The sequence below is a fragment of the Pseudorasbora parva genome, chromosome 10, assembly GCF_024679245.1.
Source record: "Pseudorasbora parva isolate DD20220531a chromosome 10, ASM2467924v1, whole genome shotgun sequence".
In the NCBI taxonomy this organism is placed as follows: domain Eukaryota; kingdom Metazoa; phylum Chordata; class Actinopteri; order Cypriniformes; family Gobionidae; genus Pseudorasbora; species Pseudorasbora parva.
Window position 1 is genome coordinate 3253578 of NC_090181.1, and position 23089 is coordinate 3276666.

The window sequence follows — 23089 nt, forward strand, 5'->3', positions numbered from 1 at the left end:
GTTCACCATCAGCTCTGTTTCTGTCCACCATCAGCTCTGTTTCTGTTCACCATCAGCTCTGTTTCTGTTCACCATCAGCTCTGTTTCTGTTCACCATCAGCTCTGTTTCTGTTCACCATCAGCTCTGTTTCTGTTCACCATCAGCTCTGTTTCTGTTCACCATCAGCTCTGTTTCTGTTCACCATCAGCTCTGTTTCTGTTCACCATCAGCTCTGTTTCTGTTCACCATCAGCTCTGTTTTCTGTTCTGTTTTCTGTGTTGGTTGATTGTTTGTAGTATTTTATATTTTTACTTGTTATTCATTTTTTGTTGTTATCCCCCCCCCCCCCCTTGTTGCACTTTGAGATTCTTCGGAATGAAAAGTGCATTATAAATAAAATCTATTATTATTATTATTATTATTACAACATGCCCTAATGATTAGAACTGTTCTAATTATTTGTTATTGTTCAGTAAAACTACGACTTCATTAGTTATCATGTTAATTCATTATTACCAAACTGACAATGAAAAATACTTTTAAAGAATGAATCATTCTATGTTAATTTCTTAGTTACTGTTTGATGACATCAAAATCAAAATAACTTTTTTAATGGACCTAAGATAAAACTAACTATGATCAGTATTTCTTAACTAACATTACCAAAAACATTATACTTTCTGTACCAAATGTAGCTATTGCTCAATCTTAGTGAATGCATTAAATAATGAGACCTTATTGTAATTTGTAAGCCTACCTGTTGTTCTTTATAGCCTAATTCTTTTGCACTTTAATCTGTTTGAAAATTTTACTTTTACAGCTCTGAAAAATATCAAGAGACCACATAACATTGATTTCTCAATGAGGGGTCTCTTAATTTTTTTCCAGAGCTGTATATATTTTTGATGCATTATTGTATTTAAACATTGTTATTTTTGTTCTTACAAAAATAGTTCTTAAAGCTTCTATGCTATGGCAACACTTTTTTTTGCAACTTATTTCAATATCGTGATAATATCGTATATCGTGATAAAACTTCATCAATTAATCGCAACATGAAAAATTGATATCGGCACATGCCTACTCTCAGCTTATTTCGGCTCTGTTTGAGTGTGCCTGTGAGTCGACGCGCTGATATGAGTAAATTTCCGATCATATGCACTGAAGTTAGGGGTGTTTACCCGCGTTTTAAAGGCTTGCCAGTTAAACATTTCATGCTAATCCTGTCAAATACACACAATGTTAACGTAAACACAGCCAGTTGTCTAAAGTGAAAGTAAAATCACGTCTATATATGAGATGTGAGCAGGTCTTCATTTGACCGCAGCGCATCCTATAGTGAACACGCTGTCCTTAAAGGGACAGTTCACCTCTAAAATGATTTTAATAAACCAAAGACCTTTAATACAGTAGCTTTTAATCAATGTTGTATATTGAAGACTATGTCGTTTTAATTTTAGCCTACATTTATTCATTCAAATTCATACTTAAAGGGTTACTTCACCGCTTTTTCATATTAAACTGTTATTCCCTTAACTTAAACGAGTTGATACATCCCTCTCTCGTCTCAGTGCCTGCTCTTAATCTCTCTGACGCTCGGTGACGATCTGATAGCATTTAGCTTAGCCCACTAAGCCCAGTTCATTCACTATGGAACCAAACAGAGATCAAGTTACAAGTACCAAACACCTCAACGTTTCCCCTATTTAAATACAGTTACACGAGTAGTTGAACGATCAAGTATGGTGACAAAATAAAACGTGGCGCGTTTCTAATCGGATTAAAAAGAAGAACTATAATGTATGGCGGATTAGCACTTCTGAGAGTACTTCGGCTCGGCGCAGTAAAAAGTCCCGGCCGAAACATCTTTCCTCACACCTCCCCTCACTCTCTCATTTCTGTCAATAGGGAGATGTGAGGGAAGATGTTTCGGCTGGGACTTTTTACTGCGCCGAGCCGAAGTACTCTCAGAAGTGCTAATCCGCCATACATTATAGTTCTTCTTTTTAATCCGATTAGAAACGCGCCACGTTTTATTTTGTCACCATACTTGATCGTTCAACTACTCGTGTAACTGTATTTAAATAGGGGAAACGTTGAGGTGTTTGGTACTTGTAACTTGATCTCTGTTTGGTTCCATAGTGAATGAACTGGGCTTAGTGGGCTAAGCTAAATGCTATCAGATCGTCACCGCGCGTCAGAGAGATTAAGGGCACACACACTGAGACGAGAGAGGGATGTATCAACTCGTTTAAGTTAAGGGAATAACAGTTTAATATGAAAAAGCGGTGAAGTATCCCTTTAAATGCTACTGTTCATCTCTGAGCTGCCACTATAAATCTTTATATATATTTATGTTATATTATACAATACACTAGGGTTTTTTAAAGTAAAGTTTTAAGTTTAAGTAAGGGTTTCCAAGTCTTTTAAGTACAATAAAGAAAGAGTATTGCAATAAAAACATTTTCTCCTTAACCTTTTTCTGTTCCTGTCGCCTAAGAATAGAATAGCAAAAAAAATTAACCAAAAAAACGTGGTTAAAAACCGAGGTATGTATTGAACCTTGAACTAACTGTATTGTTGCATCCCTAATATATATATATATGTATTTGTTTGTATTGTTAATGTATATACTGTATATCACTTGATGTACACAGAAAAAAATAAACATATTTTCTTACTTTTTACCAGCATTTTCTCCTCAAATGATTTATTTATATATTAAAATATAAAAGTTATAATAATATAATATTCAAATATTAAATTTTCAAATTTGTACCTAAATAGAATTTCGTGAAACCGTCGTGCTCGTTTTTTAAAGTAGTTTTAGTTAGTTATTTGATGCTATAAAAACGGAGGTGTGAGGTCATGATTGACAGCTGTGATTGACAGCTCCTATGAGTGATGTCGTCACTGAGGCACTAACAGACTTTTTTCAGGAGGGATTGGAGCTTTAACTTTTAATTCTATATTTCCATAACTGCTTACTTCACACCAAAATAATGAGTTGTTGTTCTGTAATAAACGGTACTAACTGATTCTGCGGGAATATAGGCGGGACTTTGATATCGCGGCTCCACTTTGAGCTCGATACTCAAGATGTCTGCGCCATATTATTATTATTTTTACAGTCTATGGCATACATGGGCAATATACGGCCCGGGGGCCGGATCCGGCCCGCATAGTGCTTCAATCCGGCCCCCGCGATGTGCTCTGTGCTGGCAATTTGGTTGAAAGTTGAATTTTTGTACTCAGGATTACAAATTAAACATTTAAGCTGTTGATCGCTATCGCATATATGGGATTTTTACTTCTGTGCCCCTGAGAGTACGGTCCCGCATGGTATTTAGAATGTTCAGTAATGTTGCATGCCGGATTCAAACTGTGCTTTTGCTCGTTGGTTGGCACTGAGCCAGAGACGGACAAGCTCAGCCTCAGCGCTGTCATACATCACAACTATGCAGTTTTTTTTCACACTCATAATGTTTATTTTAGGTTTCAGACAGTTTTCAATACACATAAGCACGAGTAAAACAATACATTTGGAGTAAAATACACACTGATGGCTGTGGAAGCAGCAATTAGAATCTATTCAAATATATTTTTTCCGAAAGTAATATTATATCAAACAAACATAGTGGAATTTTACTCTATTCTTGTCACAGTTTATTTGCCACTTTCTTGCATGTATTTCAGGAGAAACTGATGACCCGGATTCTCTGGGAATAAAAGCGATGCATCTGCAATACAGTGTTATTGTCGGTGCGGTGTCACGTGACAAATATGACACATTGCTATGGAAACATTAAGGAGGAACAATCTAAACTAGGAATTGCCTTGAAAAAACTCACTCGGGAGTCAGTTAGAATAATAAAATTAAGCGTGAAAGTAATGCATAATAAAGGACGCTGGCTTACCTTTTTATTAAGATAGTTATCAGTGTGTATTGATCATTGATGGTATAAAGTTAAGCCCCCTTAACAATTTCACGTGGGGATGATGATACAGCTAAATCAAATTTAAATTTTGTGAGACGCATAGAACCATTCCATGTTGTTCTTTAAACCTTAAGCAAGCATATGTGTGATGAAGTTGACCTGCAGTTAAATTGTGTTCCATTTCATAAAAGTTTTAAACAACATTTGTTAAAAAAAAAGAAATTACAATAAAGGAATAATAACAAGGGAAATAAGCTGAATATGTTTTTTTCATTTAGTGATGAAGGTATCCCCAATTAAATTTGATAATTCCAAGCCAGATTGCCTGTATGTCTGTATGTTAATGTGATCTGCATACATACATTTGCAGTTTTGTTAATAGTTTTCGATCTTGAATAGCAACAGCTGGTTTGAATGAGAGTTGAAAAATATGCAGGGGGTAGTGTAGTAAATCCAGTTATTGTAACCTTAAAGTATTCTATGTCAGACAGACCTAGCAAAAGATATTTATCAGGCCTTGAATTAGGCTGGCAAAAGTCAAAGTAACTGTAGCCTTATACATATCTGCATTTAATAATTTTGTACGATTTAATCATGTAGCTATGTCTAACTGCAATTGTCCTGTGTGGCCCTCCGTTTACTTTGCCAAAGTAACTGTGGCCCTCAGACTAAAACTGTTGCCCACCCCTGGTCTATGGTATACATATGTATATCTATAAACAACACAGGGTTCCCACTCATCCAGGAAAACCTATTGAAAATAAGAGAAAATGTTGTGCTGTCTCGTCCCACTTTCTGAGTATATAGGCAACGGTGATAATATACACAGTGTGTTATAAATGTACATACGTAAAAATAAAAAACTTCAGGATTTGTGACGCTGATGACAATTAAAACACGTTAATGAGTGTTTGTTAAACGTTATTATTACACGGCTCTGTGAAATACTCAATTCTGATTGGTCAATCACACATTCCAGCGGTATGTTATTTCCAGATAACACCCGCTCATCCGGGTACTGCGAGTTATCTTGACCGGTTCTACTTCTGTGCTTAACGCTGGCGCCATCTTGTGGCTTAAACAGTCGTGGGTTACAATGGAAGACTTCAAGCCAGGTTTCCTTTATAATGTTTTTAATATAGATATTTTTCTTACACAAACGCATCGATTGGAATCAGAAGGCTCTATTAACCCATCGGAGTCGTGTGGAGCACGTTATTTGACGGACAGCAGCATTTTTTATGGACAAACACAACTACTGCTGGGATTAACGTTAGCCTGGACTTTTTAAATATAACTCTGATTGTATTTGTCTGACAGAAGAATGTCATAAACACCTATAATGACTTGAGGGTGAGTAAATCATTGGCTTGGTTTCATTTTTGGGTGAACTAACCCTTTCAGCATTCATTTTCAACATTTAGCAGCAATAGATAAAGGCTTAAAGCAGGTTGGAACTGTTTTCCTTCGCGGAAGTTTTGCGGAAGAGCTAATAAAATATTTAATCTCAAGACAATATTTTGTGTCTAATAATTATTTATTTGAGACTAGTAGCCGTGTAATAAGCGGGATAATGTACACCCAGCCGGTTGTTATCGCAGAATAAACCCCTGGCCTTCAGAGTGATGCTCCGCTTCGCCTCGGGGTCCTGATCACGGGGTTATTCTGCGATAACATCCGGCTGGGTGGACATTATCCCTTACATATACGTTAAACACATTAATTTCACATTAATATATCTGCTAAAAATCATTAGGATGTTTCATGAAGATATTTCGTACATTTCCGTAAATATATTTTAAAAATGTATTATTGGTAGTAATATGCATTCTTAAGGACTTCATTTTGATAATTTTAAAGGCGATTTTCTTAATATTTTGATTTTTTTTGTACACAGAGTTTGTAATCCAGATTTTCAAATAGTTGTATATCTTTCAAATATTGTCCTTATTAGCTTATTTATTTGGCTTTGCTTATGTATACATCTCAATTTCAATAAAAGCGATCCTTATGACTGGTTTTGTGGTTCAGGGTCACATTTAGCATCCACACTAAAGTTTACCACAGTAAAACTATAGTAATCCAAATAAGGTAAAGGAAATTCATTTTAAAATACTGCACAGGTATTATCCATGTAATGAGCTTCTTAACACATTTAAAGACGACCTCTTACCAAAATGCTCGTTTTGCAAATTCGAACCTGAAACTCTCAAACATTTATTTTGTAGCCTAATTGTAAATATTCAGAAGAATTTTGGAAGCGGGTATCTATGTTGGTTTTCCATACATTTTTACAAAATATTTAAAATAGAAGAGTCTATGATCCTATTCTTGGACTGTAATACTGGATCTGATATAACTGATAACACATTAAAGTTAATTATTCTTCTTGGGGAGATTCATAAAGCTAAAGAAATGTCTATCACACCTGCATTTAAGTTTTTCTGTAAAGATCTTAACATTTTTTATGACTCATTGAACTCAATTACTAGAAATAACAAGTGTATTAAACATCTCTCATATTGAAAAAAGTAATTAGCAAAATGTAATCATTTAGCTTGTACAGTGTAAGTTATGTGTATCCTCCAACTTCTGTTTTTTTTTTTTTTGTTTTTGTTTTTGTTTTGTTTGTTAGTTTAATGTTACATATTGTATGTTTTGTTGGAAAATATAATACAAATAAATAAAATAAAACCCATAGTAAATCATCGCGGGATGTGGCGCCGCTAGAGGGCGGCAGTGACGTCATGTGAGTGCGTTTCGCGCGCAGGAAGAAGAAGAGGCAGCGCGTGAGAGGGGCGGGGCTTCAGTGCAGCTGAGCGACGTGTTCTAACCGAGCTGTCTGCTAGCAGTTCATTCATCACTGAAGACATGGTGTTATTAGAAAACGACGCGGTAAGATCATTTTATACCTCATATTCCGCGTTTATCACCCGATAACGCACATATAATGTACAAGTGATCGAGAGTTTCCCTGTTTAATCATACGGCGTCGAGCTCAAACGGGTTAGCAAGCTAAAGCACAAACACTGGTTTCTCTTCCAGTACTGTCGAGACAAACGTGATCATTTTGCTCGTTTTAAAGTGTTCATGTTATATTTATTTGTTATAAATAATGTTCAGATAAGTCAATGGAGACCTTCTAGACCCTTCATAGACGCTGTTGCTTCTTTTTAATAGGGGGAATCAAAGTAATTCGTTCATTTTACGATCATAATAAAGTATAAATGTGATTAATAACATATATTAAAATTAATCAGCAACTAAGTTTGAACTACAGCTGTATATGAGCTAAACAAACGTTACATGCATTACAGTATGTTCACATATGGCCAGAGTAAGTAAATGTCAAAATAGAAAAATAAAGGCATATGAGTTGATAAACATTACATTGGCATATTTTTCTATTACTATTTACCCTTTTATTTGTTCGTTTCCTGTATTTTTTACTTTATTATTTTTTTAATTCCTTAAATTATATTTGATTTATGTTTATATTTATTTATGCACTCACTTATTTGTATGTTCATTTCAATAATCGTCATTTATTTCTTTCCTTTCAAAAATTGTTTAATTTTTCAGTTTTATTATTATGCCATTGGTTATTAATATTTATCCCCCCCCCCCCCCCCAAAAAAAAAGAAGTGCATATTAACTTTTTAGAAATATATATTTATGCCTTAGTGTTTTTGTGAGTTTAGAAGACTAATGAACTACATGCACTCTGTCGGCTATTAACATTAAGCAATTAAAATGTGAATAAAGTCAAAAAATGTGAGTGTTTTCCTGCATTAATAGTGTTAAGGTGTGTGTGATTGTGTGTGCTTCTCTGCAGTTCCTCACTGAACTCACGCGTCTGTTCCAGAAGTGCAGGACCAGCGGCAGCGTTGTCATTACGCTAAAGAAGTGTACGGACTATTTTTGTTCGTTTTATATTTGTATTGTTTCATTTCAACTATAATTTAAGCGAGAACAAAATGTTTGTAATAGTTTCTGTTAATTATAACAGCAACCCTGGATGATCATGCTTGGACATTTCGAGCTCTTGGCTGTGTTATTGAAGTTAAATAATGTTGTGTGTGTGTGTAGATGATGGCAGAACGAAGCCGGTCCCCAGGAAAGGGCATCCGGAGACGTTTGAGCCATCCGACAACAAATGTCTCATTAGAGCTTCAGAGGGCAAGAGGAAAATCAGCACAGTGGTGAGAACATGATTCAGTCACATGAGTGGAAATTTATAATGTATATACAGTACAGGCCAAAGGTTTGGACACGTTACTATTTGTAATGTTTTAGAAAGAAGTTTCTTCTGCTCAAGCCTGCATTTATTTGATCAAAAATACAGAAACAATTTTTTTAAATATTGTGATATATTATTACAATTTAAAATATTTAAACAGTTCTGTAGACTAGACATGCGAAACACTATTGGATAATTCTTATAACTGACATTTCTATGGGCCAATCGGAATCTTAGCTCACTTGCGTCAGAATCTTGAAGCACACAGCGTCAACTGAGCTCGCCATTGAATGAGACGCCTGGCTACCACGCGAGTCTGACGGATGGAAGGAAGCAAGCTTAGTGTTCAATTCAAGCATGGGCGTAGATTACGGGACGCGTCCCCTGCACTTTTAACAAAGTGTACTTTCATCCTCCACACGTTTACTGGGTCTCCCCGATCTTAGTCGACCCGCTCCGAGCGGGATATGAACCGGCGTTGCCTGCGCGAGGGCGGGCAAGTTAACAGCGACGATAAAGAGAGCTTTCTCTACCTCGATTGCGAGCTTCTTGAGGTCACAATCAATACATGAATACATGATAAATACATCAAGATTTAAATTCAGAGACAAAAAATAATCTATGCATGACCTGTCATTTTATTCGTATCTAAATATGAGGAGGGCGCTCTCACAGAAAGTCCAAAAGCGGATTCGTAGAAACTTTGTCACGCTGGAGCTGCAGCTGAAGGAAAACAATCGTTATGAGTGATGAAACGTGACGATGACAGTCAGACGAGTGCGACAATATATGCTTTGTGTTTTTCAAGCCATCTCAGTGTAGGCTATTTATTGACTATAAAGTAGGCCTATATCATGAATAATGCAGTGCTAACTGACAGCTTTTGAAATGTTTATCTTCTGCTCACCAAAGCTGCATTTATTTAATAAAAAATACAGTTAAAACAGTAATGTTGTGAAATACCATTACAAATGAAAGCAGCCTTTTTCTATGTGAATATAGTAAAGTGTGATTTATTCCTGTGATCAAAGCTGCATTTATCATCATTACTCCAGTCTTCAGCGTCACATGATCCTTCACTAATCACTCTCAGATGAGGATTTCATAATCAAGAAACATTTTTGATTATATTGTGTGGAAAACAGTTGTGCTGCTTAAAAATGTTGTGGAAACCATGATACATTTTATTTTTCAGGATTCTTTGATGAGAAGGTTCAATGGATAGCATTTATTAAATAAATTCTCTTTTGTAATATTAAAACTATCACTTGTGATCAATTTAATGTAGCCTATGTCTGATCAACAAAAGTATTAATTTCTCTCTTTTTTAATTTGACCACAGATGTTTGAATGGTATGGTGGTTTCCGCAAAAATGAAGCAGCATGATCATGAGCAACAAAACTGTTTTCAACACTGATAATAATCATAAATGTTTGTTGAGCATCAAATCCTAATATGAGTGATTAGTGACACTGAAGACTGGAGTAATGATGATAAATTCAGCTTTGATCACAGAAATAAATGACACTTTACTATATATTCATTTAGCAAACAGATGATGTACATCAGAATATTATTTCATTGTATTACGTTTTTTACTGCATTTTTAATTAAATAGATGCTATATATAGTGATATGAGATATATACACACACACACACTCACTCACTCACTCACTCACTCACTCACTCACTCACTCACTCACTCCCTCCCTCCCTCCCCCCGGCACTGTCACCTTTTTTACTCTGAGGAGTTTGCAGGTCTGATTATTTAAAAAAAGAAAAGACTGACCCCAAATGACTGACCAGTAGTGTATATTGTTGTTACAAAAGATTTCTATTTTTAAAACATTTACTTCTTTTTTATTTTTTTATTTTACTTTTTATTCATCAAAGTATTATAAAAAAGTATCACAGGTTATGAAAAAATATTAATCAGCAGAACGGTTTCCAACACTCATAATGAATCCTCATCTGAGAATGATTTCTGAAGGATCATGATCACTGAAGACTGGAGGAACCATCCTGAACATTCAGCTCTGATCACAGAAATAAATCAGCATTTAAAGTAGAATAAATTAGAAACCAAATATTTTAAATTGTAATATATCACAATATTAATTTTTTTTCTGTATTTTTGATCAAATAAATGCAGGCTTGATGAGCAGAAGAAACTTCTTTCAAAAACATTACAAATAGTAATGTGTCCGAACTTTTGGCTTGTACTGTATGTCTCATGTCCACGATCTCCGAGCTAATAAACAGCTGATTTCCTCTGTGTTTAGTTTGGTGTTTCTCACATAAATGGCAGCTCTCATCAGTTGAGCATCAGTGCCACCTCTTAACATTTAGTCGCTCCAGCAGGAAAAAAAGTGAAGATGCTCCGATTGCAATTTCCTTGACCGATTTCCAATTTTTTGTTTGTGAGTTCGGCCGATACCAATTTTTGCAGATTCCGATTTTCTATAATTGACAGCATATACAAACAAAAATTCCCTTTTTTTTTCAAGCAAAATTGTATTTTTATTATAAAATAAATCAGTAAACATTACAATAGGATCTTCTCTCACTTAAACAACTCTCAAAAATAAGTGCCAGGAAAGAATTGTCAGTTGCTTTATGAAACAAAACATTATAAATGGACCATTTTCTCTTTTTTACTTGTCTTACAAAAGTCAAAAGATCCTATGAATGAACACCTGAAGTGTACAATACTCAAATAATAGCTCAGTAATTGGGTAATAAATAATGGCAGCTTGGGATGTCATGGTACCAAAATTCCAGTAGTCGGTACCAATACCATAACACTTTTACGGTAATCTGTACCAATTTCAGTACCACAGCTAAATGTTTTTTATAAAAAAAAATATTTAACGATTTAAAAAAACTTTTTTATTAAGTTTATTATTTATGATGAAAATCATTAAGTAAATAAAAAAAAAAAAAAAACCTTTCATGCCAACGGCATGTTTGCATGCGGCTGTGATCATGCAGAAAATTGGCCAATTCTGATCCCTGGCCGATCAATCGGTGCATCTCTAGAAAAAAGGTCACAAAATGCCACGATTTGAACACAGTCTGAAGCTGTGTGCATGTTTAAGGCCTGTCACAATAACCGCGCCATTGAGGAGCCAACCGCAGACAATGCAAGAACTTGACTTTGAAACAAAGTACACTTTACATTATATACATATGTGGGGAAATAACTAGATTTTCGCATCAATACATGTTTGTTTTAATACAGACAGTGTGCTATCACTTTAATTCAGCGCGTCCAGCACAGCAAAACAAAGACTCGGTGCAGAAACGATCGCCGCACTTCGCACTGACGGACCGACACTGCGTGCAGTGTGAAAACTGTAATCTGTTAACATGGTACAGAAAAAATACGCACCACAAACAGACTACACTGTGTGTGAAACGGGCTTCAGCAGGTGTGCTTCAGATAGCAATGCTCGATGTAATGCCCTTACATACGGCTCTCTCATGCTGCCACAGTAATGTTACCTACTGTTACAGTTCTGTCCACCACCCTTCTTCCGTCATCTCACGGGGAAGCCAAAATGCTCTCATACATGCAATGTAAATGATGCGGGAGGCTTTTCAAGTTCTTCTGCTCCTCTGCTAGCCATTGTTGACTGATTATATGCCTTCACGTGAACGACTGCTGTGTGTAGTTTCACTGAATCTCGGCGAGTTTAAAGGAACAAAATTACTTAAAAAGCAATATCGGCAAACGAAACGGTCTTTTACTCTGCGATCGCTAAACAACTAAGATGAATCCGCGAAAAATAAAGTGGAATAAATCCGAACTGTGAATAAAGTGTGATCCGTTCGGATCCCCTACTATACGGCTAATTTTGACCTTCATGACAACTGTGAGGCGGGTGAATTTTTTTTATAACTCATTAATTTACGTTATATAAAGCCTTAAAGTTCTGCATAAGTAAGGACGTGGTTACTTTGATTGACAGGTTGATAGCCATTTATCCGCTGTCTGTTAGACGCTTTATCACCTCAGCTTCGCCCACATCCCGCCTCTTTGCCCATTTTGTAAAAAAATTATTATTTAAGGATAAATCCCTTGAGATGCATCATCTCGTTTTCAAGGGGGTCCAAAAATGTCTGTAATATATTCTGTTATCTGGGCATGACGCGCAGCCAAGATGACCCTTCTGCACGCTTCAGAACTGCTCTTCAGAATCCTATGGGTGACTTCAAAGAAGTTCATATTTTTTAAAATTCTAATAATAATAGTAATATTCGGAATCAAATTGCAAACTTGTTGATCGAATTATGAAATTTCTGTCCATACCAAGCCCTAGTCATTCATGCTTCACTTGCCGAAATGTGGGGAATCATATCTGTTGCCAATCATAAAACACTACAAACACAATAATCACTGCAATAATGAGCCAATCACAGACTCCTAATCATTTGCTTAATAAAATGCAAGCAGTGACTTTTTTGTGTACTTGTACGTCTCTCTTTGTGAGGACTAGCTTGAGTTTTAGACAAGTTCAAGTTCAAGTTCAAGAGTTTTATTTGTCACATACACAGTTATACAGAATACAACCGGCAGTGAAATGTAAACAGGTCCGCTCCATGGACAGCAAATAACAATTAACAAAAAAAGCACAATAAATTATAAAATAGGGATAGGATAAAATAGGAATAGGATAAGGTGCTATATATATACATATGTAGAATTATGAATAAATCAAGTAAAAGAAATAAGAGATGTGGAATAAAATAAGTGAGATAAAGTAAACTGGAGACTATAAAAATAAATACGTGGATAACAGAAGTGCAGGAGTGCAATGTGCAAACAGCATAATGAGTAGTTACATGAAACACAAGAATAAAGTGCAGTGCAATATCAGTATGTGAGTTTGTTAATACTGAGTGAGGTGAAGTCACATGTTGTTAAGTGACAGCGTTCAGGAGTCTGATGGCCTGTGGGAAGAAACTCCTCCTGAGTCTCTCAGTTTTGGCCATCAGGCTACGGAAGCGCTTACCAGAAGGCAGCCGGGTGAAGTGTGGGTTGGCCGGGTGATTAATGTCCTTGATGATTTTTGTTGCTCTGCCTGTGCATCGTTTGATGTAGATGTCCTGCAGAGACGGGAGAGCTGACCCTGAGATGCGCTCGGACAAGCGCACCACTCTTTGCAGGGCTTTGCAGTCATGACTGGTGCTGTTACCATACCACGCTGTGATGCACTGAGACAGGCGGAGTTTTGGCCGGTCCTCACTTTAAAGGCCTGTTTGAGGATCAAGACTTAATTTTAGCAAACAGGCTATAGTAGTATTGTCAAAAGTACCACCCGCGATACCAAATCGGTACTAAAATTGTAAAAATGTGGCACTTTGAGCGCTTTTGAGTGGAATCGTAAACACCTGACTGGCCATTGTGCTCACGCTCATCAAATATAGGTCTGTGATTTTGGTGATCAGGGTGTGATCGCATTGTCAATGAATGTCCTCAAAAAGATGTGATGTACAAGAATGTGTGTTAAGCTCATTGATTGATTTATAGTAAAATAATGACCCTGTTTAATGTTTTAAAGCTGAAGTGTGTTATTTCTCAATTGCAGAAATTCTCAAAAATGTTTCCAGGAAAGAAATGAATTCAGGACTAAATTTAATTAAATTATGTGTCATATGCCTGTATTTTTCTATGATCTGATTTTTATTTTTTATTCATTCTTTTTGCAACTTTTCCCCCTTTAATAATTTTGTTCATTTACTTTGATTTATTTATTTCCATATTTCAACAATTGTGTCTTTATTCTTATAATGGCATTGGTGGAGTCAGACTCATAAATGTCTCTGCATATAATATAGCAAAATGTTGTAGTTTCTTCTGCTACTGTTGTCACTCATAAAGTGATGTTTTTCAGAAGCAGATGTTTAATCTTTAACGTGTTTTAATGTGTCTTTCAGGTCAGCTCCAAAGAAGTCATCAAATTTCAAATGGTGGGTCGAATTCTGTTTTCACAGCTCTATTCATATTTATTTGGTGCTTGCAACATCTATATGTTAAATCAGATCGATATTGACTTGTTTACTATAATCAGTAATATTTTCCCTCATATCAGTTTGTCTGTAACATATGTAAGCTTGTTTCCCCCACAGAATAAAAAAATGAAAAAGGCAATTCCGACTTTAAAACTTGCAATTTCAACTTCAACCTCACAATTTCGACTTTAAAACTTGCAATTCCAACATTGACCTCACAATTCCGACTTTAAAACTTGCAATTCCAATTTTGACCTCACAATTCCGACTTTAAAACTTGCAATTTCAACTTTGACCTCACAATTCCGACATTAAAACTTGCAATTCCAACTTTGACCTCACAATTCCGACTTTAAAACTTGCAATTCCAACTTTGACCTCACAATTCTGACTTTAAAACTTGCAATTCCAACTTCGACCTCACAATTCCGACTTTAAAACTTGCAATTCCAACTTTGACCTCACAATTCCGACTTTAAAACTTGCAATTCCAACTTTGACCTCACAATTCCGACTTTAAAACTTGCAATTCCAACTTTGATCTCACAATTCCGACTTTAAAACTTGCAATTCCAACTTTGACCTCACAATTTCGACTTTAAAACTTGCAATTCCAACTTTGATCTCACAATTCCGACTTTAAAACTTGCAATTCCAACTTTGATCTCACAATTCCGACATTAAAACTTGCAATTCCAACTTTGACCTCACAATTCCGACTTTAAAACTTGCAATTCCAACTTTGACCTCACAATTCCGACTTTAAAACTTGCAATTCCAACTTTGACCTCACAATTCCGACATTAAAACTTGCAATTCCAACTTTGACCTCACAATTCCGACTTTAAAACTTGCAATTCCAACTTTGACCTCACAATTCCGACTTTAAAACTTGCAATTCCAACTTTGACCTCACAATTCCGACTTTAAAACTTGCAATTCCAACTTTGACCTCACAATTCCGACATTAAAACTTGCAATTCCAACTTTGACCTCACAATTCCGACATTAAAACTTGCAATTCCAACTTTGACCTCACAATTCCGACTTTAAAACTTGCAATTCCAACTTTAAACTCACAATTCCGACTTTAAAACTTGCAATTCCAACTTTGATCTCACAATTCCGACTTTAAAACTTGCAATTCCAACTTTGATCTCACAATTCCGACTTTAAAACCTGCAATTCCAACTTTGATCTCACAATTCCGACATTAAAACTTGCAATTCCAACTTTGATCTCACAATTCCGACTTTAAAACTTGGAATTCCAACTTTGATCTCACAATTCCGACTTTAAAACCTGCAATTCCAACTTTGATCTCACAATTCCGACATTAAAACTTGCAATTCCAACTTTGATCTCACAATTCTGACTTTAAAACTTGCAATTTCAACTTTGACCTCACAATCTGGACTTTAAAACATGCAATTCCAACTTTGATCTCACAATTCCAACTTAAAAATCTCGTAATTCTAAATTTATAACACGCAATTCCAACTTTGACTTTTCACAATTACAGCTTCATAATACGCAATTCTGACGTTATATCTCACAATTCCAACTTTGGCCTCACAGTTCCGACTTTGATCTCACAGTTCCGACTTTAAAACTCATAATTCTAACTTTATAACGTGCAATTCAAACTTTGACTTTTCACAATTACAGCTTCATAATACGTAATTCTGACTTTATATCTCACAATTCCAACTTTGACCTCACAATTTCGACTTTAAAACTCGTAATTCTAACTTTATAAAACGCAATTCCAACTTTGACTTTTCACAATTATAGCTCATAAAATATTATGTATTATGAAGCTTTAAAGTCGGAATTGTGAGAATTTAAAGGGATAGTTCACTTTAAAATGAAAATTGTCATCCTTTACTCACCCAGTTAACTGGAGCCATTGACTTCCATAGTATTTTTTTTTCCTACTATGGAAGTCAAAGGCTCCAGTTAACAGTTTGGTTTCTGACCTTCTTCAAAATACCTTCCCTCGTGTTCAGCTGAAGAAATTCATACAGGTTTGAAACAACTTGAGGATGAGTAAAGGACGAAAGACTGTTCATTTTAAAGTGAACTATCCCTTTAAGAGATGTTTTATTCTGTGGTGGATAAAGCTTCCATAGTACCATGTTTTGATGTTGAGATTTCCCATCTCTTTTCTGAACTGAGTAAAACTGACGTGGGTCGTTTGTTTCCAGGCATATTCAAACTTGTTGCGAGCGCACATGGACGGCTTGAAGAAGAAAGACAAAAAGAGTAAAAGCAAGAAAACTAAAGCCACATAGTGACGGACAGTATTGGAGAGAAACACGGGTGTGTACGTTTCATTCAACATGCGCCAGTGCCACGCCCTTTTCCCATCAGTCCCTGCAGCGACGCCTTCAGCATAAAACAGCCGCTCCGGTTCTGATGTTGTGTGGCGCTTCATCAGGAACAACCTGCCAATGTTTGACACCAAGAAACCCAGATCTGGACTGATGCGAAGCTTTCTTTTACTAGATTTAACGACCGCTAGGGTGTTCATTGGGCCAGATTATCTTGCTCTAGAATCTTAGTTTATTTCATCATATTTTGATTTAAACGGCGAGTGAGTGGACATTACGGTCAGTAACTTCCTCCCGAGCTAAGAATAGTTCTCCACAGTAGTATTTTATTTTTTAATACGATCCCCTTTACTGAGCGTTTGTTGTTTTGTTAGTTAAACACAGTGGAGTTTTAATTTCCTCATTTGACATGAACAAAACCACCCTTGCAGATTTGCAAATAAATAGTTTTATTGAGTTTTGACATCACTGATCATGGTTCCGTCGTGAGAAAATCCCAACGACTCCAGAGTCAGATCCAACAGAGACATGGACATTATGTACTGTACAAAAATGAAGAATTGAAATAAATACACTATGTACACAACTAAGCCACATAACGTAACGTCTCTGAGTGCCAGCTGTTTAAATCATGGTGTTTTTCTTGTCTGGTCTCTCTTTGGGGGCCATCAGCGCGAGGTTGCGTTTGGTTCTCTCTTCCTCCAGATAGCCGTCCTTCATGAGCCCAGTGACGTACTGGAACAGAGTCTGGAGCGGGGAGACCAACGACTGGAGTTAATGGAGATTAAACATGGTATAGAATGTCCATCAAGAAACTCAGATGTATTTTCAGAATAACAAAGCTTTTAAAGGACTCGTTTTAACTTGTAAGCTGGCTGTTCATGACTATTCTTTGTTAAACACAGTCATGGACAACATACCATAAAAATACTTAAGGTGTACAACACTCACTTTGTCATTTATGGCTCTTTTTTAAAACCCTTTTCTCACCATTGTCAGAATTTTCCATGTTTTTTTTAAGCACCAATATTAAAAGTGAAAAATTTTAAAATCTAATTCCAAATATTTCTGAATTTAAGGAATCAACTTAATGTTTTCACAGCTGAAAGGCCGGAAAAAGTTCCAAACTAAAGTTTATGTTATGATGCATTCGGTTTCACATCGCCACTACGATTTCCATAAACATTTATGTCGGTGAGAGAAGTAGTCTGCTGAGTTTTGGTTTATTACAGTTTTTCTCAGTCGCTTTGGTACATTTGTCGAATCGATCTCACAATTTGCAAAACAGTAAGTGCATTTCTCAAAACAATTTGTACAAATAGCAAAACATCATGGGTAACCTGCAAAAGCCACTGTCTTCCTCAAAATCCTTGGTTCATTTCTCAAACGTAAATATCTGTGTCGTCGAACACGTCAGTGCCATCAGAATGACAAGTCCTCGTGTACGGATAAGACAGTCAAATTGTTGTCATGTCAGTAGAACAGTTTACTCTGGACGGATGTTCTGAAGGAAACTATGGCTAAAGTGTTGATGACAATTATTGTCAATTATAGGTTACATCTTGGTGTGTGTGAGTGTAATTGCAAGAAACCGGACAAGATTCACATTTACGCTTTTACTGTTTATCAATATAAAGTTTATCATTGTCATGTCGCCTTTTTAGTATTAGCGTTATTCCAACCCTGTATAAATGTCTTCTGCTGTACACATGAAGATATTTGGAACAATGTCTAACCAAGCAGAACTCGGCAGCCATAGATTACCAAAGTTGGGGGAAAATACTGGAAGTCTATGGCTGCTGAGATCTGTTAGGTTAAATTCTTCCAAATATCGTCCTTCGTGTACAGCAGAAGAAAGACATTCATACAGGTTTAGAACAACTTAAGGGATGGTAAATGCCAGAATTTCCATTTTTGGGTGAACTGTCTCTTGAAGTACATAATTTCTGTGCCTTTAGTGGCAACAGATGCAACAGCAATTATTGGGGCCAAGCACAACCGAAGCAAACAAGGAAGCTAGCAGCAGACAAAATGAGTAGAGCCAGTTTCATATTTTAGTGCCTCTATACATAAACATGACAAATTTGGTCAAAATATAATTTTGGTTAGGAGTTCTAGACATTTGTATTTATGAGCATAAAAAAAAAAACACCTGACACTTTTTTGCCACCTATCAAAATGTTGACATTTGGCCATTAGCTTTGGGTCGACTTGCTGTTATTCCGATTTTTCTACGTTGATTTTGTCTCAATCGGAGTAATGGTTTCAAAGATATTCGTGAAAGTTGTTTAAATGCTAAATTACAACACTGAACAAACCGTGAGGCGAAACCTAGCATGTTTAGGTATCGTTGGATTTGGCAAGGTCTCAGGAATCTGTGACTCCTGTGAAAATGAGAATCAAATCCAGTCAGTCATAAGCATGTGAATATTTAATTTGACCTCTAGGGGGCGCTGGCTCAACTTCTCTTCAGGGCATTGTGTCGATGAGCAATACCCAGTTTTGTAACTATGTTAAAGGGTTAGTTCACCCAAAAATAAAAATGAGATGTATCTGCTGACCCCCAGTGCATCCAACATGTAGGTGTGTTTGTTTCTTCAGTAGAACACAAATGAAGATTTTTAACTCCAACCGTTGCTGTGTGTCGGTCATGTAATGGGGTGAATGGGTAACAATTCTATGAGAGGAAAACAAACAAACATGCTTAGAGAACGTGCACAAAAACCCTGCTGCTCCTGACGACACACTGATGTCTGAAGACACGAACCGATCGGCTTCTGTGAGAAACACAACAGTGTGTTATTTTTTACCTCATATCCCGACGAATCGAATCTAGTGTTCCTATCGGCTATTACTTCCATCTGGTAAGGTCAAACTGGCACGATCATAGAATATATATATAGATACCTCATTAGTGCCTGTGCAGATTGGTCGAATGAGGCATCTATGTGTTTTTTCTCTCATATAAATACATCCCAATGAAATGCATTATACGAGCAAGGGTTGAGTTAAAAATCTTAATTTGTGTTTTCCTGAAGAAACAAACACACCTACATCTTGGACGCCCTGGGGGTCAGCAGATAAACATCAGGCTCATTTTTCGGTGAACTGTCCCTTTAAGTTGGTAGATTACCTTCCAGGCCTGCTCCAGTTCAGCCGTCCAACGGTCCTTCAGGATAGGCTGTACAGCACAGATGAACTCGGCTCCCACATACTGAGACACACACACACACGGTTAGTGCTGATGACAAACATTGAGTTACTTCAGCGAGGAGTTTGAGATGATTTGTACCCCGTAGTACTTGGGCGGTGCGTTGTAGCGGTAGTGGCTCTTGCCCAGCTCCAGTGCCAGCGTCTGCAGCCGCTCCAGCTGATCCAGTCTGGCTACACTCTTCTCAATGAACGACATGACCCTGCAGAGGAGACACACGTCAGCAGGGTTTCACTCTGAGCCATCCATCAGGTGCATCCACACTCCTGCCACATCACAAACAAATCATCATTCTGTACATCATCATAATCACAATTGAAGTTCAGTGATTTTTGACTCTTATAATTATAACTTGGTATGTCATATCTTGGACCTTTGTGTCACACTCATGACTTTTTTGGTAAATTTTGATCTTGTCGGTTATGAATTTTTTTGGTCCGTTTGGTTCGGATTAGTTATGACTTGTCATATCTTGGACCAGTTATTTAGATTTTTTTTTTTTGGTCCATTTGGACTTTTTGTGATAATTGAATAATTTAACTTGTATGTAATAGTATACACTGTCGTATTTTAAAAAAAATTGTCCATTTATACTTTGTACACTATTACATAAAAGATAATTTATTCAATTATCCAAAAAAAAGTCAAAATGGACAAAAAGAAAAAAACAAGATATGACAGTGTATACTATTACACAAAAATGGATTTATTCAATTATCAAAAAAGAGTGAAAATAGGCACTTCAAATTACGACACTGTGATAATTGAATAAATTCACTTTTATGTAATAGTATACAATGTCGTTTTTAGATTTTTTGGTCCATTTTTAATTTTTGTTATAATTGAATACATTCACTTTAATGTAATACTATACACTGTCATAATGTGATTGTTTTTTCCATTTTTAATTTTTTATAATTGAATAAATTCACTTTTATGTAATAGTCAGGGCCGGCCCTGACCAATTTGCTGCCCTAGGCAAGATTTTACTTGGTGCCCCTTGTATCAAGGTTTTTTATATGTTGGTTGTGTTTTTATAATTTTTAAAATAAAAATAAACAAACACACACACACACACGTCTGGGTCACTATCTTTGTGGGAACTCTCCATTTTTATACTGTAGTACAACCTGTATTTTCTCTCCCCCTACACTGCCCCTAAACCTACCCATCACAGGAAACATTCTGCATTTTTACTTTCTCAAAAAAACGTATCCTGTATAATTTATAAGCATTTTGAAAAGTGACTTCTATCAGCTATTACTATCCTTATGGGGACATTTGGTCCCCACAATATAAACAAGGACACACACATATATATATACAAAAATGTGTGTATACGTATTTCCTCCACTAAACTATGCATGCTCATGTTTTCACCATGAATTAAACTTTAAGATTTTTTTATTTTTAGTGGGCATTTTATTAAATTTTTTAGCTATTTTAGATAAACCTGTATATGAATATCATTACTAATTTCAGAAAATACATTTTAAAAACGACATATATCCCCTTACAATTGCACAACTGAGTAAAAACATTAGGCTATTAAAAAAAAAAAAGATATATGTTTGTAAACAATTGACATGATTTTTTACAGATTCTGATCACCCAGAACAGTTGCTTACATTAAGTTTAAGATAAAAATAACTGGAATTAATTAGCAAACATTCATATTTAGATAATGCATTTAGATAAACTGTTCATTTATTTCATCACTTTACCTCTGTCTTTATCCCCTTCCTTATCTTTCCTGTATCAGAGGGCTTCGTCTTTTTGACACATCGGCCACCCGTTATAAATAATTAGGCAACTTTCACTGGCGCGAGCGAACAAGCACATTCCTGTCTGTTAGATGCGCGAGAGGCGACGCAACAACAAATTCCCAACGTTAAACTGATCGCGCGTTCAATATCGGACACACTAAAGCACTCGCTAGGCAGGAGGAGATTGATGTGGTGGTCTGGGAAGAGTCTGGGGATTTGTTTAAGGTTTTTTTTTAGGTAGTATTTCGAATTAATATGAATGAAAAGTTTCAGTAATAAATCCGGAAACAAATCACTCATTTTGGCGCCCCTATGGACGAGTGGCGCCCCTAGCATTTGCCTATTCCGCCTATGCCACGGGCCGGCCCTGGTAATAGTATACACTGTCGTAATTTGATTGTTTTGTCCATTTGGACTTTTTTTGATAATTGAATAATTTCACTTTTATGTAATAGTATACACTGTCGTTTTTTGATTTTTTGGTCCATTTTAACTTTTTTTGATAATTGAATAAATTCACTTTTATGTAATAGTATACACTGTCGTTTTTTTGATTTTTTTGGTCCATTTTGACTTTTTTTTGATAATTGAATGAATTCATTTTTATGTAATAGTATACACTGTCGTATTTAGATTTTTTTGGTCAATTTTGAATTTTTGTTATAATTAAATAAATTCACTTTTATGTAATAGTATAAACTGTCGTAATTTGATAGTTTTGTCTATTTAGATTTTTTGTGATAATTGAATAATCACTTTTATGTAATAGTATACACTGTCGTAATTTGATTGTTTTGTCCATTTGGACTTTTTTTGATAATTGAATAATTTCACTTTTATGTAATAGTATACACTGTCATAATTTTATTGTTTTGTCCATTTAGATTTTTTATGATAATTGAATAATTTCATTTTAATGTAATAGTATACACTGTCATAATTTGATTGTTTAGTCCATTTGGACTTTTTTATGATAATTGAATAATTTCATTTTAATGTAATAGTATACACTGTCATAATTTGATTGTTTTGTTCATTTAGATTTTTTATGATAATTGAATAATTTCATTGTAATGTAATAGTATACACTCTCATAATTTGATTGTTTAGTTCATTTAGATTTTTTATGATAATTGAATAATTTCATTTTAATGTAATAGTATACACTGTCGTTTTTTGATTTTTTGGTCCATTTTAACTTTTTTTGATAATTGAATAAATTCACTTTTATGTAATAGTATACACTGTCGTTTTTTTGATTTTTTGGTCCATTTTGACTTTTTTTTTGATAATTGAATGAATTCATTTTTATGTAATAGTATACACTGTCGTATTTAGATTTTTTTGGTCAATTTTGAATTTTTGTTATAATTAAATAAATTCACTTTTATGTAATAGTATAAACTGTCGTAATTTGATAGTTTTGTCTATTTAGATTTTTTGTGATAATTGAATAATTTCACTTTTATGTAATAGTATACACTGTCATAATTTGATTGTTTAGTCCATTTAGATTTTTTGTGATAATTGAATAATTTCACTTTTATGTAATAGTATACACTGTCGTAATTTGATTGTTTAGTCCATTTTGACTTTTTGTGATA

General features: G+C 35.4%; 2 protein-coding genes across 2 annotated transcripts in view; one reads left to right on the forward strand and one right to left on the reverse strand.

Annotated features, from left to right (window-relative positions):
* The first annotated feature begins 6664 nt into the window (after window positions 1–6664).
* srp14 (signal recognition particle 14) lies at window positions 6665–17108 on the forward strand. The gene is made up of 5 exons (XM_067454885.1): window positions 6665–6813; window positions 7754–7826; window positions 8008–8120; window positions 14101–14133; window positions 16383–17108. The coding sequence occupies exons 1-5, from the start codon at window positions 6790–6792 to the stop codon at window positions 16467–16469; spliced, it is 330 nt and encodes a 109-aa protein (XP_067310986.1). The 5' UTR covers window positions 6665–6789; the 3' UTR covers window positions 16470–17108.
* A 14-nt stretch (window positions 17109–17122) lies between these two features.
* xgb (x globin) overlaps window positions 17123–23089 on the reverse strand; it is a 77158-nt gene continuing 71191 nt past the window's right edge. Inside the window, exons 3-5 of the mRNA XM_067454884.1 lie at window positions 19801–19921; window positions 19642–19722; window positions 17123–17255 (exon numbers count right to left, since the gene is read on the reverse strand). Coding sequence (XP_067310985.1) covers window positions 17133–17255; window positions 19642–19722; window positions 19801–19921 — 325 coding nt within the window. The 3' untranslated portion in view covers window positions 17123–17132. The remainder of the gene's footprint in view (window positions 17256–19641; window positions 19723–19800; window positions 19922–23089) is intronic.